General features: G+C 69.2%; 8 protein-coding genes across 8 annotated transcripts; 4 read left to right on the plus strand and 4 right to left on the minus strand.

Moving 5' to 3' along the window:
- Positions 1 to 508: 508 nt before the first annotated feature.
- Positions 509 to 3,234, plus strand: V1510DRAFT_402114 (helicase C-terminal domain-containing protein; the record flags this gene model as incomplete). Its single annotated transcript, XM_066932079.1, has 4 exons — positions 509 to 662; positions 693 to 940; positions 972 to 1,424; positions 1,456 to 3,234. 4 exons carry the CDS (start codon positions 509 to 511, stop codon positions 3,232 to 3,234), a joined length of 2,634 nt encoding a protein of 877 aa, XP_066790175.1.
- A 159-nt stretch (positions 3,235 to 3,393) lies between these two features.
- V1510DRAFT_402115 (uncharacterized protein) lies at positions 3,394 to 3,778 on the plus strand (the record flags this gene model as incomplete). Its single annotated transcript, XM_066932080.1, has 3 exons — positions 3,394 to 3,520; positions 3,551 to 3,717; positions 3,749 to 3,778. 3 exons carry the CDS (start codon positions 3,394 to 3,396, stop codon positions 3,776 to 3,778), a joined length of 324 nt encoding a protein of 107 aa, XP_066790176.1.
- A 1,056-nt stretch (positions 3,779 to 4,834) lies between these two features.
- On the plus strand, positions 4,835 to 6,448 carry V1510DRAFT_402116 (ABC1 family-domain-containing protein; the record flags this gene model as incomplete). The annotated part of the gene is made up of 1 exon (XM_066932081.1): positions 4,835 to 6,448. The coding sequence occupies one exon, from the start codon at positions 4,835 to 4,837 to the stop codon at positions 6,446 to 6,448; it is 1,614 nt and encodes a 537-aa protein (XP_066790177.1).
- Positions 6,417 to 7,379, minus strand: V1510DRAFT_414029 (uncharacterized protein). Its single transcript, XM_066933336.1, has one exon. The coding sequence runs from the start codon at positions 7,204 to 7,206 to the stop codon at positions 6,457 to 6,459; it is 750 nt and encodes a 249-aa protein (XP_066790178.1). The 5' UTR covers positions 7,207 to 7,379; the 3' UTR covers positions 6,417 to 6,456.
- V1510DRAFT_322799 (uncharacterized protein) lies at positions 7,113 to 8,159 on the minus strand. Its single transcript, XM_066930786.1, has one exon. It carries the CDS (start codon positions 8,025 to 8,027, stop codon positions 7,287 to 7,289), a length of 741 nt encoding a protein of 246 aa, XP_066790179.1. The 5' UTR covers positions 8,028 to 8,159; the 3' UTR covers positions 7,113 to 7,286.
- Positions 8,160 to 8,547: 388 nt separating this feature from the next.
- V1510DRAFT_362690 (mediator complex, subunit Med5) lies at positions 8,548 to 9,972 on the plus strand (the record flags this gene model as incomplete). The annotated part of the gene is made up of 1 exon (XM_066931099.1): positions 8,548 to 9,972. A coding segment is annotated over one exon (1,425 nt), but the record flags the coding sequence as incomplete, so codon positions are not given.
- A 1,082-nt stretch (positions 9,973 to 11,054) lies between these two features.
- Positions 11,055 to 12,239, minus strand: V1510DRAFT_322937 (uncharacterized protein). The gene has a single exon (XM_066930787.1). The coding sequence runs from the start codon at positions 12,230 to 12,232 to the stop codon at positions 11,084 to 11,086; it is 1,149 nt and encodes a 382-aa protein (XP_066790181.1). The 5' UTR covers positions 12,233 to 12,239; the 3' UTR covers positions 11,055 to 11,083.
- Positions 12,240 to 12,460: 221 nt separating this feature from the next.
- V1510DRAFT_414036 (WD40-repeat-containing domain protein) lies at positions 12,461 to 14,101 on the minus strand. Its single transcript, XM_066933337.1, has 3 exons — positions 12,760 to 14,101; positions 12,663 to 12,728; positions 12,461 to 12,628 (listed from the first exon to the last, which is right to left on the minus strand). Exons 1-3 carry the CDS (start codon positions 13,747 to 13,749, stop codon positions 12,599 to 12,601), a joined length of 1,086 nt encoding a protein of 361 aa, XP_066790182.1. The 5' UTR covers positions 13,750 to 14,101; the 3' UTR covers positions 12,461 to 12,598.
- Positions 14,102 to 14,202: the final 101 nt, after the last annotated feature.

The following is a 14,202-nucleotide window of genomic DNA, read 5'->3' on the forward strand; positions in this document are numbered from 1 at the left end:
ATAGCCACCGGGCCAGGTAGCCTCCAGATGAGGTACTGCCGGGTCAGGTAGCCGCCGGGTCAGGTAGCCGCCGGGTCGCATAGCCACCGGGTCAGGTAGCCTCCAGATCAACCGCCGGGTCAGGTAGCCGCCGGGTCATGCGGCCGTCGGGTCGGGACTGTTCATGTAGCCGCCGGGTCGTCTCCCGGGTCACGTCTACTATGTTTATGGGTCATGTGTAATGGGTCATGTCCAGCGGGCCATATCCAACGGGCCATGTCCAACGGGTCAGTGGGTCGTACGACAGGTCACATAACCAAGGCCATGTAGCCGCCGCCAGGCGGTCACACACGTGCCGCAATCGCCAGCAAGTCGCGGATCAGCCATTGACAGCGCCTTTTGTGTCACTCGTGCGACCGCCGCACAGTGGCTGGCGCCCGGCCGCACTAGACAGCGCACGGACCATATCACGTGCTCACGCGTCCTCAACCGCGTTTCTCGCCACGTCCGTCGCTCAACGCCTTCGACCATGGCCCGCCCGACGGACGCCCTCCCCGGCGAATCGCCCGAGGCGCGCGAGTACTATCATCCGTACCAGCCGTATGAGATCCAGCGGAAGTTCATGGACGCCGTCTACGACGCCATTGAAGGCCGCAAAATCGGCATCTTTGAGTCGCCCACAGGTATGTCGCCGCGTGCTCCCACTGACCCAGGCACTGGCAAGTCCCTATCACTGATCTGTGGGTCGATGACGTGGCTGCGCACCCACGAGGACGAGACCGACGCCGACGCTGGCGCCGGCGAACCCGAGTGGGTGCGCAAGGCCCACGCCGAGGCCCGTCAGCAGGCCCGAGCCGACCGGCAGCGTGCCCTGGCCGAGCGTGACGAGCGCGCACGCGCCGAGGAGGCCCGTGATGCTGCCCGCGCTCGTGTTGGCACCGTCGTCCGCACTAAACGGAGTGTATGTGAGCTTGCTTCCGCGCTGACCCCAGAAAGTCGCCGACCCCGACGACGAGTTTTTGGTGGCCGACGACGCCGCCAACGCACCCGACGAGCAGGCCGAGCACGCGGCAACAGTTGCTGCCGACGTGCAGGCGCTCCTGCGCCAGCTGGCTGGCGGTGGCGCCGACGACGATCCCGATCTGACCGAGCCCGTCAAGATCTTCTTTGCATCTCGGACGCACTCGCAGCTCAGCCAGTTCTCGCAGCAGCTCAAGCTGGTCAAGTTTCCGACGGCCACCGGTGACCGGGCTACCGCGCGCCAGACGCCTCTCGGTGCCCGACGCCAGCTGTGCGTGCATCCGCGGGTGTCGCGGCTGCGCACGGCCGCCGACGTCAACGACCGCTGCTCCGAGCTGGTCACGGCCGGCGAATGCTCGTTTCACGTGAATCCGCGCGACGCGGCTGACCGCGTGCGTGCACGAGCGTTTCGCGACCGTGCGCTGGTGAGTCTCCTCGCGACTTCGCTGACCACAGGCTGACGTCCGCGATATCGAGGACCTGGCCGAAGTGGGCCGTGCGACCGGCGTCTGTCCATACTACGGCGCCCGCGACACGGTCCCGCCAGCCGAGATCGTGACACTGCCATACCCGCTGCTGCTTCAGCCGGCCGCGCGGCGTGTGCTGGGCATCTCGCTGAAAGACCAGATCGTGATCATCGACGAGGCCCATAACCTGCTCGACACCCTCACCGGCCTATTTTCGATCTCGGTTTCGCTCCAGGACATCTCGCGCTCGCGCCGCGCCGTGGACGTGTATCTGGCCAAGTTCAGCCGCCGACTCAATGGCGGCAACCGTGTGCACGTCGCACAAATCGCCAAACTGCTGGCTGTACTCGAAAACGCCCTGACTACGCTGGACCAACCCTCTGGCGCCGAGCTTGCCCACGCAGACTTGCTCCAGGCCGGCGCGGCAGACACAATTAACGTCTACAAGCTCGAGGCGTACCTGGAGCGCAGCCGGCTGGCCCGAAAGGTCGAGCGGTATGCGGAACATGTGGCCGCTACGCCCGGCGAGTCTGCTGCAGTCGACAAACCGCCGTCCACAGACGATCCCGATGGCATCCCAACACTCTCACGCATCCTGGCGTTCCTGCTCACGCTCATGAACCCGTCGGCCGAGGGCAAGGTCTTCTACGAGCGCACCAAAGAGGGCGAACGGCGGCTGCGGTATATGCTCCTCGACGCGTCTTACCACTTCCGGTCGGTCGTGGAAGATGCCCGGGCAGTGATCCTCGCCGGCGGCACCATGTCCCCGGTCCAGGACTACCTCGACTTTCTGTTTCCGTACGTACCGCACGAGCAGATCTCGCTGTTGTCGTGCGACCACGTCATCCCCCGGGCCAATTTGGACGCGTGGGTGCTCGGCCGCGGCCCGACCGGGCTCGAGTTCTCGTTCACGTTCGACCGCCGGGCGGCAGACGCCCAGATCGACGAGCTTGGCCGTGCTCTGGTCAATCTGGTGGCCGTCGTGCCCAAGGGCGTGGTCGTGTTCTTTCCGAGCTACGCGTACGCGGACATGGTGGCCAAGGTCTGGCAACGAACCGCTCCCGGCGGCGCGTCGCTGTGGGCGCAAATCGAGCGACGCAAGCGCATCTTTGCCGAGCCGCGCACCGGGTCGGTCGACGCCGTGCTGGCTGCGTACGCGGCCGAGGTGGCCGCGTCGCCCGGCGCCCTCCTAATGGCCGTCGTCGGCGGCAAGATGTCCGAGGGCATCAACTTCGCGGATGACCTCGCGCGTGCGGTCGTCATGGTCGGCCTGCCGTTCCCCAACGCGCGCTCGGCCGAGATGGTCGTGCGGCGGCGGTACGTCGAGCAGACCGTGCGCGACCGCGAGCTGGCGGCCGGGGCGGACGCGGCCGCCGCCGCCCGCACGGCCGCCGCCGCCGCCCAGGACAACTACGAGAACCTGTGCATGCGTGCGGTCAACCAGTCGATCGGCCGCGGTATCCGCCACGCCAACGACTACGCCGTGATTGTGTTTGTGGACGTGCGGTACGCGCAGGAGCGCATCCGCGACAAACTGCCGGCCTGGATTCGCTCGCGCATGGCGCCCACGCCACCACTGCCGACGGCAGACGTGCTCCGGTCGGCGCGCGCGTTCTTTGCTGGCCGGTCGGCGCCGGCCGGGTCGGCTGTGTCGCCGGCGTCGGCCAAAGTGGCCGCCCGGCCGGCCCGGCCCCCAGCACTTTCTCCCCGGCCCGTTTCTAATCGCGCCGTGCCTGTCCCCCGAGCCATCGCCCAAGCCCGGCCCTAGCCATCGATCGCCTGACCGTTTTCGCCGACCCATAGCCGAGCCGCGTCTGTCTGCGCCATGTTCTGCCGTCTGCCTCGTGGGACCTTGCGGTCCCCACACTACTTCAGCGGCCTCCACCGGCCACTTTCTGCAGTCTATCGTTTCTCCACCACCGCAACAATGGCCAACGACTACGTTGTTATCATCCCCGACCTCCCGGGCACCGTCGAAAAGCGCGTGTCTGTGCGCACTGAGCACCTGGCCAACGTCAAGTCGCTCGAGAGCCGCGGCATCATGACCATGGGAGGTGAGTCCGTGGCCGAGCCCGCTGACCTAGGCGCCTACCTGGACGACCCCATCGCGTCCGACAAGAACCCGCCGACGTTCAAGGGCTCTGTCATGACCTTCAAGGCCGAGTCCAAGGAGGAGCTTATTGCCATCCTCAAGGAGGACGTCTACACGACCGCCGGCGTGTGGGACTGGGACAACGCCCAGGTCTACGACGTAAGTACGAGGGTGGCCGTGCTGACTCCAGTTTGCCTGCGCCGTTCGCGTGCCGAAATAGAGAGCAGGAATGGGCTTATAGACTGAATTGAAGATAATTGAGAACTGTGGTGGAACGAGAGCAGTGGACGCGGATGCCGGCAGTGGACGAGAGTGGCGTGGGCCGGTCGCGAGGGGCGTGGGTCGGTCGAGAGGACAGACCGATTGTAGCTCGCGGTCCACTGGGTGCACTGTTTGGGCTGTGCGAGCGCCGTCGGCTGTATGTGCTGCCGGCCGACTGTCCACTACGCTGAAACGCTGTCCACTATGGCAGTCTGCCGTCCACTATGGGGCGTGTCCGCTACCTTCCACGTCGGGTCAATGGCTCAGCCAATGCTCGGCAGCGCCTCGGCACAACCCTGCTGGACTGGCCAATGGCTCTGTGGCACCCAGGCCTCTGGGTCGGGTCTACGCAGGTGGACGTACTGTTACACGAGGCATGCGCTGTGCCACGGCGCCACGAGTCTGTCTGTCTCTCTCCGATCGCCAGATACCCCGACGTGGCCGCCGCCGGAGGCACGGATTCACGGACGGATGAGTCCCCGGCGGCGGCTCTGTAGAGGCCGGTCGGCTCTGGCAGTGCGTCTGGCAGGCGTCGCGAGGTGTAGGTGGCAGAGCACGGCGCGTGCCCCCCACGAGCTGCACCGCCACAGGCCCGAGTGCCCAACAGACCGGTAGATCATGCGCTGCACGGCGGCTGGCCCCGGTCCTGAGAGAGCAGTCACACGGCTCGCAGGTAGACACATCACCGCCGGCAGATCGTGCAAGGTCGCTGTCGTGATGTCCGGCGGTGTTGGGTCGCGGAGTGTCGTTCACTCGCCGGGTCGTGCGGCAAAGTCCGGCCGAGACACAAAACGGTGACGGGATTCGCCAGCTCCCGACACGACCACGCGAGACTCGGACGACACCAACGCACGCAGGCCACGGCGAGTGAATCGACATGCTCGCGGTATTTGGACGACGGCTGGCGGCTGCGGCCCCCGGCCGGCTAGGCCAGTGCACGACCGGGCGGCGGATGGCCTTGGGCGCACGCAGCGGCCCGCGGCGACGGTTCGGCAGCGGCCCGCGGCCGCGGGGGATGCCCGGCCGCGGCGCGCTCGCGCTCGCGGTCTTCTCTGGGCTGTCACTGACTGGCGGCGCGTCCTACTTCTACGTGGACGTGCAGGACATGTTTTCGCACGCGGTCACGGTGTCGGAGCGAAGCTCGCGGATCGTGGTCGCGGCGGCGCAGTGCTTCGACGACTACCGGACGACGCTCAACAAGACGTACGTGAACGCGGCCGAGCAGCAGACGGCGCTGTCGGCGTGCCACCAGCGATGCGCGGACCGCACGTACAAGGTACTGTCGGCCAACGCGGGCGTGTACATCAAGCTCGGCCAGCACCTGAGCGCGCTGCAGTACCTGCTGCCGCCCGAGTGGACCGAGACGTTTGTGCCGCTGCAGGACCAGTGCCCGGTGTCGTCGCTCGAGAGCATCCGGCAAATGGTGCAGGACGACATGGGCCAGAGCCTGGACGAGCTCTTTTCGGAGTTCGAGCCCGAGCCGTTGGGGACTGCGTCGCTGGCGCAGGTGCACCGGGCGGTGCTGCGCGCGACAGGCGAGACGGTGGCGGTCAAGCTGCAGCACCCGTCGCTCGCCGAGTACATCCCGCTGGACGTCAAGCTCACCGGGCTCGTGTTCAAGGCCATGGACCGGTTCTTCCCCGAGTACCCGATGACGTGGCTGTACGAGGAGCTCGACTCGTCGATCTTTGTCGAGCTGGACTTCCGCAACGAGGCGCGCAACGCCGAGCGCACGGCGGCCTACTTCCGCGACATGAAGGGCACGACCGCGCTGCGCGTGCCGCGCGTCATGTGGGCGGAGCCGCGGATCCTGGTCATGGAGTACATCGCCGGCGCGCGGCCAGACGACGTCGCGTTCCTGGACCGCCACGGCATCTCGCGCAACCAGGTCTCGGTGTGCCTGTCGCACATCTTCAACACCATGATCTTCGCGCCCGGCGGCTACATCCACTGCGACCCGCACGGCGGCAACCTGGCGATCCGCGCGGTCCCGCGCGCCGAGCGCGGCCCGTGGTGGCGCCGCGGCCACAACTTTGAGATCGTGCTCTACGACCACGGCCTGTACCGCGAGGTGCCGACCGCGCTGCGGCGCGACTACGCCAAGTTCTGGCTGGCCGTGGTCGACGGCGACCTGGCGGGCATGCGCGCGCACGCGCGCGCGTTTGGCGGCATCACGGAGGCGCAGTTCCCGCTCTTTGCGAGCGCCATCACCGGCCGCAACTGGAGCGACGTCGAGCGCGACCCGGCCGTGCTGCGCCAGCGCCGCTCGCCAGACGAGATGAAGCGCATGTCGGCGGCGCTCAAAGACGGGCTCGTGCCGGGGCTCATGCAGATGCTGGCCGGCCTGCCGCGCGTGGTGCTGCTGCTGCTCAAGACAAACGACCTCACCCGCGCGCTCGACGAGGGCCTGCACACGACACTGGGGCCCGAGCGCACATTCCTGATCATGGCCCGCTACTGCGCCCTGACCGTCTACGACGAGGACCGCGAGCGCGCGGCCGCGCTGCCGGCGTGGCACCCGCGGCGCGCGGTCGCCGAGCTGGCCGCGGCCGCCCGCTACGGCCGCGAGCGCGCCCGCATCGGCTTCGCCGACTGGCTGTTTTGGTTCCAGGGCCTGTTGACTATCTGACGCACGCGCTAATTTTTGCGGGCCCGTCCGCCGCCCACGATCTTGCCGTAGCCCTTGTTTTTCTTGTCGGCGGCCACGCGCAGCGGCCGCACGATGCCGTCGCCGGCAGAGCCGAGCCCGGACCCCGGCGTCCAGCCGTACTTGGTCATGAGCCGCTCGGCGAATGTCTGCTTGGACACGGCCTGGGCGGACGGCGCGGCCTCGGCCTCGGTTTCGGCCGACGCCAGCTCGGCCTCGATCTCGGCCGCGGGCACGTCGTAGAGCACGGCCTGGCGGGAGATGGTGGCCGCGTCGACGGGGCCGTCGGCCGGTGGCTCGGCCGGTGGCGCGGCCGGTGGCGCAGGTTCGTGCGGCTCGTGCGGCTCGTGCGGCTCAGCCGGCTCCGCCAGCTCCGTCGGCGGCGCAAACCGCAGCGGCCGCGGCGACGCCGACCGCGACAGCGGCGACCGCGATCCCGCCGATCCCGCCGACGTCGGCCCGCCCGCCTTGAGCTCCAGCAAGTATTGTCGCCAGTCCTCGTCCTCCACAAACGCCTCGTCGCTGGCCTTGAACTCCTCGTAGTTGTTTGGCCGCGCCGGATCGTAGTCGTCGTCCCAGTCCAGCACCGTCGGCTGCTCGCGCTGCTTCCGACGCTTGCGCACGCGCGGCGCCGGCGCCTCTTCCTCGTCCTCGGCCGTCAGCGCCTCCACCGTAGCCTTGTCCTGGACCACCGGCGCCGGCGCGCGCGCGGCCGGCCGCGCCCGCACCGGCCCGGCCATGGCCACCACGCCCGCCAGCGGTTTCTTCGGCGCCGGCGCCGGCTGTCGTCGCGGCAGTGGCTGGAACTGAAGTGCTGGCGTCAGATCGGCCCCGTGTCCACGTACCTGCGGCCAGCAGCCGCTGCTGTGTCTCCTCCGCGGTCTCCGCGCGCTCCTCCGGCGGCGCCGGCCCGGCCGCCGGCGCCGTCGTCGCCGCCGTCGCCGTCGCCGCGCCGTCCAGGCTCGCGTACAGCCCGGCCAGGCCGTCGGCCTGGTCGGTGCCGGGCGGCGGCACCGACCCGTACAGCGACATCACTCGTCTTGTCCGGCTCGTCAGGCCGCGCTCGTGCCGGTCCCGGTGCGCGCTCAATCGATCGGATTCGCGGGCGCGGTCGATGGCTGATGCGGTGTCGCGGCCGTCGGCTGGCGTCAAAACTCGCGATCCTAACCTCCAAATCCGCGCGATCACGACGACGGACGCCCTGGCCGACCCCAAGCGACTCCATCCACCGTCGACGCCGTCGTGGCCGGCTTTGGACAATCCACGGCACAATGACCACAGGCTCCAGCGGCAGGGCGGCCGCCCTGCCGTCCTTCGTCGACTTCTTCCGGCTGTGTCTGCGCCGCAGGCTATCAAGCGCCCAGGTACGGCTCTGCCGGCGATTGCTCACGTCCAGTTCACCCAGCTCGTCCAGCAGTACGTCAAACACGCCGGCGACGTTGACTCGCGGCTGCTGGCAAGTAGGTGCGCCGCGATGGCCCGCGCTGACCGCAGGATCGCTGCTGGAGCCGCCCGTGACGTGCGGCATCGACGAGCTCTTCCGGCAGTACCTGGTCGACATCGTGCTGCTGCCGGGCTCGCCGCTGCACCTGGCAGACGTGCTGGCCGAGCTGCAGACGTCGGCCGCGCCCGAGCTCGAGATCTGGGTGCTCGAGGCGCTGGTGCCGGTGGCGAAGGTCGTGAGCGCCGGGCCGGAGGCCGAGGCCGCGCGCCTGACGGCCGAGCTGGCCGCGTACATGGACCGCGTGGCGGCCGCGGGCGCGGCGCACGAGCCGGACGCGGCCGAGGCCCGCCGCGACGTGCTGGCGCGGTTCGTGGGCGCCGTGGTCGAGCACCCGGCGGTCGCGCACACGCTGAGCGAGGGCGGCGCGCCGGCGGCGGCGTTCAAGCGGCGCCTGGCCGCGTTCGTGGACTTCCTGGCGGTGACCAACCCGGGCCTGGCCGCGCGGCTGGACCCGCTGACGGAGCGCCCGGACGCGGACGCCGCCGCGGCCGCGCCCGCCACCGCCGCGGGCGTGCTGGGCATCATCGGCTTCGGCCAGAACTCGCGCGCCGGCCGGCTGATCTGGCTCGAGGACCTGATGGACCGGCGGCCGCAGGTGGCGTCGCGCCGGTTCACGCACTACGTGCGGCTGGCGTGCGAGCACGAGGCCGCCGCCGTGGTCATCGCCGACCTCGTCACCACCGCGTTCGACTGCCTGGCCATGGCGCTCATGAAGCAGAACAAGCCCAAGGCCGCGCTGTGGAAGACGTTCGTGGTCAACAAGCTGCCGCTCGTCTTCCGCGACCTGCTGCCGGCGATCGCGCCGGCCACGTACGAGTTTGCGCTGCGCCGGCCGCTGCTGTCGGTGGACGACGCGGTGCTGGCGCTGGTGAACGGCGACGACGGCCAGAACGACATCGACATGATGTTCTCGTCGCTCCAGACGACGCCCGCCGACATCCGCCAGAGCTTCCTGCACTCGCTGGCCGCGGTCGGCCTGCTGGACGCCGGCGCCGTCGACCGCGTGCTCGGCGGCGCCGGCGCGGTCGAGCTGCCGCCGCCGGAGGAGCCCTTCGACGTCGCCGCGGCCGTGGCCGCGCTCGCCGACGACCCCGAGCCCGAGGCCGCGCTCGCCGCCTTCGTCGCGGCCCTCGAGACCGCGTCCTGCGCCACGCAGGCCCTCCGCGCCGACGCCGTCGTCCAGCTCGTCCAGACGTGGGCCGCCCAGCGCGACACGTTCAAGCTGCGCTTCCTCTGCCAGGCGCTCGCGCTCAACACCGCCGTCCTGGACGCGCTCCTGCTCTACCACGAGCCGCACGAGTACCTCGAGCCCCTCGCCCGCTGCCTCGACGGCTGGAACTACGACGACGAGGAGAACTTCCAGGACAGCTACACCGACTTTGGCCTCGTCCTCCTGCTCGTGCTGTCCTTTGTCCTGCACTTCTCGCTCGACCCCGCCGACCTCGGCGACCTCGGCCCCGACTCGTTCTGCCTGCGCTTCGTCGCCTCGTCGTCGGCCGCGCTCACGGTCGAGTCGCTCGAGCAGGACATCTCGGACCTCCTCGGCGGCTGGATCATGGCGCTCTACGACTCCAACGGCATCTCGGACGAGCTCATGCGCTCGTGCTCGCCCAAGGACTACTTCCTGCTCGTGCCCACGCTCTTCCAGCAGTCCGTCCACGCCTGCGCTCGCAACGTGCTCGACCTCGACACCCTCAAGGGCGGCCTCGAGTACTTTCTCCAGCCGTTCCTGCTGCCGTCGCTCGTGGGCGCTCTGCACTGGATCACCAACCACATGTGGGTCCAGCGCGACCTGGCCGTGCCGCTGCAGATCCTGCAGGCGTTCCTGCTGCCGCCGGCGCTGTCGGACGAGGCCCAGGCCGTGCACCGCATCGTGCTCAACCTGTGCGCGCTGCCGGTCTACAACTGCATCCAGGACGTGCTCAAGGACCAGCCGGCCGCGGTCGACGCGGTCAACGTGGGCGGCATGCTCGAGCTGCTGACGCCGCACCTGGCGTTCCGCCCGATGATCCGCATCGACGAGCTGCACCGGTCGGCCGCCCTGCGCCCGTTCATCCGCCGCCAGATCGCGTCCCTGGCCGGCTGGGCCCAGGTGCTGGACCAGGGCCAGAACATGAACCCGCCGATCTACCACGCGGCGCTGATGCCGCTGGCCGTGCGCGTGTTTGGTGTCAAGTCGATGCTGCAGCTGCTCGTGCGCCAGATCGTGGGCGAGTCTACGTCGGCCATGCGCGACTACACCATGAACATTGTGGTCTCGCTGGTCCTGGTCGTGGTGTGCCCGAACCGCCTGTCGCTGCTGTGGGCGCTGAAGCAGCTGGACACGTCCGACAAGCGCCAGTTCACTGACATGGAGCGCGAGGTGATCGACAAGATCAAGGCCAAGGTCGAGACCGTGTCTGTGGCGGAGCTGACGGGGCGGCCGGACGGGGCCGCAGGCGAGGGCGAGGGCGAGGGCGAGGGCGAGGGCGTGGCCGACGTCGAGATGGCCTTGGAGCCGGCCGAGCCGGCCGAGCAGCCGGCCGAGCCGGCGGCCGAGGGCGCGGCCGAGCCGACGGCAGCTGCCGAGCCCGCGGCGTCCGCCAACGCGTCCGCCAGCTCGTCCGCCAGCGCGTCCGCCAAGCCCTCCGCCGAGCCCGACGCCTCCGCCGACGCCTCCGCCGACCTCCACGCCGACTCCGACCTCCCCACCGACGTCGACATGCCCGCCGAGGTCGACATGACCGCCGCCGTCGACGTGTCCGCCGGCGCCGACCTCAGCGCCGACCTCGCAGCCGACCTCGGCGCCGATCTCGGCGCCGACCTGGCCGCCGACCTTGGCACCGACGCCCTCGACGCCTCCCTCGACGCCTCCCTCGGCTCCGACGGCGGCCTCGACGTCGACATGGCCGCTCTCGGCGTCCCCAACGACCCCTCCGCCCCTCAAAACGACCTTGACGCCGCCCTCGGCGACGACCTCGGCCTCGACGACGTCGGCGACGTCGGCGACTACGATCTCGGCGCCGATCTCGACCTCGACCCCTCGCTGTCGACCGACTTTATGGACCTTTCATGATCAGCGTCCCGTACGATATGTACAACATGTATTCTAGAAAACGACCTTGTTTTGATGCCTAGATCACGCGCGCCAGCCATTGCGCGACCGCCCCGTCCGCCAGCACGCTCTGCGCCAGCTCGGCCCCGACGTACTTGCGCCCGATCAGCTGCCCGGCCGCGGCCGCAACCGCCGCCACGCTTGTCTCCACCTCAGCCACCTTGCCGCCGGAGACCTTGAACTTGGCGTAGCCCATCTCCGACTCGATCGTGTGCGTAAACGACGGCGACGAGCCGAACGACCAGTCCCAGCTCCGCAGCTCGGCCACGCGCGGCTCGATCTTGGCGGCCTCGTCGGGCGTCAGCGACTGCTCGTCCACGAGCCGCGCGGCGCCGGGCGAGGCTGCGTACAGCTCCTGGAACCGTGCCGAGACCCGGCCGATGAAATCGGCGCCGTCCAGCTCCAGGTTGGCCACCGGCGACCGCACGCTCAAGACGCCGGCGCCGTCGACGTGGCCCATGCCGTCGCTGTCGTCGCGCTTGAGCATCGCCGACAGGTCCGCGAGCTTGCTGTTGAGGAGCATGGTTCCGTGGTGGTACGATTTGCCGCGCTGCAGCTTGTACGCGGAGCCAGACACCTTGCGGCCCGCGCCGTCCACGATGTCGTGACGCGCGTTGACCGAGACCGACGTGCGTGTGCCGGCCGGCCGCGACGGGGCCGCCAGGAGCGGATTGATTGCGTCGCAGATCATTTGCGCGTGCTCGTCGCGGTCGAAACACTCGCTGGGCATCATCACCGAGTAGTTGACGTTGCCGAGATCGTGGAACACCGTGCCGCCGCCGGACTTGCGCCGGATGAGCGGGATGCCGTGCCGCCGGAGGCCGTCCACGTTGGTCTCGCGCCACGGGTTCTGGTTGCGCCCGATGACGACGCACGGCCGGTTGATGTAGAACAGCATCTGCTTGCGCAGCACACGCTGACCGGCCTCGTCGCGCGACGGCGAGTACGCCTGGAAGAGGTAGTCTTCGAGCGCGAGGTTGAAATGGGGATCTGTCGACTGCGAGACGACGACGGCGGTCTCGAAGGCTGGCCGGGCCGGCGTCGAGAAAAAGCGCGCGGGCGGCCGCAGCCGCGGGGAGCGGGCGCCAAACGCGCCCGCGAGGCGGGCAGATGCACGGCGCACGGCCGCTGCCAGCGCGGCCGGTCCGACGACGACGGCGGCGGTCATGATGTGGTGGTCGGTAGAGTGCGGTCGTGGAGAGGTGCGCCGCACGGCATGCGGCGGTGCCTGGCACGTGCGCGCCGCACGGCGTGCGGCGCGGGCGGCCACTGCGAGCCGCACGGCGTGCGGCTCGGGCCGCGCTCCCGCCCGCGGCGACCCGCCGGAGTCGCCGCCGGGCGCCCCTCGGCGCGCTCCTGCGCCGGGCACCGCCCCCAGCGCCGCCACAGCCGGCAATTCAACTAATGATTCGGCAGCTAATAGTACAATCTTGATCTATGCCCAACGCGCAGCCGAGCCAGGACAAAGGCCAGCGCCCAAGACGACGGCGCGTCGTCGGCCTGCGTTGATTTACAAAACTGAGTGTCTGGGCGGTTATCTCTTCTTGACCGGGCGGCCCTTGACCTGGCTGTTAGCGTACGCTGCGGCGGGAGCGTACCTCATCATCGGCCGTGGGATGCAGTCGGATTACGTTCGGGTACTGTGGGTTGTTCATCTGGTGGCCCTGGCGTCAGCTTGCGCGGGCGCGCACGTACCTTGCTCCAGTCGTACGAGAGCGCGTAGGCGAAAATGGAGCCCGTGCGGTTGAAGGCCGCCGAGGAGATGGTCGGGTTCATGGGCACCGAGTGGAACTTGAGGCGGTGCTTGGTGTCCTTGTCCCAGAAGTGGAAGGTGCCGTCGGAGCCGACGGTGCAGAAGGTGCCGTACTGCGGGTGGAACACGATGGCGTTGAGCGCCGAGACCTTGACCTCGGACCGCGGCACCGGGTTGGACGGGTCGCGGTGGCACTTGAACGAGAAGCCGAACTTGGCCTGGTCGCGGTCCTCGACGTACTGGATCGCGCAGCGGCCCTCGACGCTGCCGACGGCGAAGCCGTTGCCCGTCGGCAGGCACGCGATCGTGCGCATCTGCCACTTGAGCTGCGACTGCATCGTCTTGAAGATCGTGCCGGGGTTGTTGAGGTCAAACACGCACAGGTGCCGCTCGGCCGTGCCCACGACCAGCAGCTTCTGCGCCGCGTCCATCGCGTACACGCGCTCCGGCAGCTGCACCGTCGACACCGGCGTCGGCGACCGCAGGTCCCAGTACCGCAGCGTCTTGTCCCACGACCCGGTCGCCACCATCTGGCTGCCGCTGTTGCCCGCGTCCACGAACCGCACGCCCTTGATCGCCGCGTCGTGCGCCGCGATCTGCGTCGCCTGGCCCGTCTGCAGGTCGTACAGCCGCGCGGCCTTGTCGCATCCGCCCGACACCAGCTTCGTGCCGTCCTTGGACCAGTGCACGCTCAGCACCGGGCCCTGGTGCTCGTACATGGCCTTGCCCTGCGAGTCTCCGTTCGGCGACACCTCGTAGATCCGCACCTTCTTGTCCCACGATGCTACCGCCAGAAAGTCCGCCGTTGGCGAGAATGACATGTCCGAAATCGAGTCTTCCGGCGGCGACGTCACGTCCCGGTCGTTCGCCAGGTCCGCCGCCGTGCCCTTCGACGGCGCCACCGTCGACGTGCTCTGTCCAAACAGAGACATCCTGTGTGCTCTGTCCTGCCGCTCTCACGCTGTGTGCGCCCTGATGGCTTCTATCGACTTCTCTTGTGCTGCCTGCCTGGGCCCCTGCACCGATCTCCGGCCCGTACTGGTCTGCCGCCTACTGCCGTAGACGGTTGCGACTCGCCGCTGTCGATTGATGGTCTGGTTGGATGGCCCCGATCCTGGATCGTTGTCGAAGCCCTGATCACTCACGCGCGAGTGTCGTTGGTGAGAAAAAATCGTGGGAAAAATTCGACGTGTTGCCCCTCGCTAGTCAACGCGGTCGCCGGCGACACGGCCCGCCCGGCCCTGGCGGTCGTGCACGCCCGTCTACGCGTGCGGACACCGGCCCGGGACGTGGGCGCACGGCGCGGCGCGAGCGGGCGCGTGGGAGCCGCGGCCCGGAGCGTGCGGCCGTGCGCGCGAGCCGCACGCGGTGCGGCGCGCGCCGCG

The sequence above is a fragment of the Dipodascopsis tothii genome (assembly GCF_038497935.1).
Source record: "Dipodascopsis tothii strain CBS 759.85 unplaced genomic scaffold V1510scaffold_8, whole genome shotgun sequence".
NCBI classification, from domain to species: Eukaryota; Fungi; Ascomycota; class Lipomycetes; order Lipomycetales; family Lipomycetaceae; genus Neoaidaea; species Neoaidaea tothii.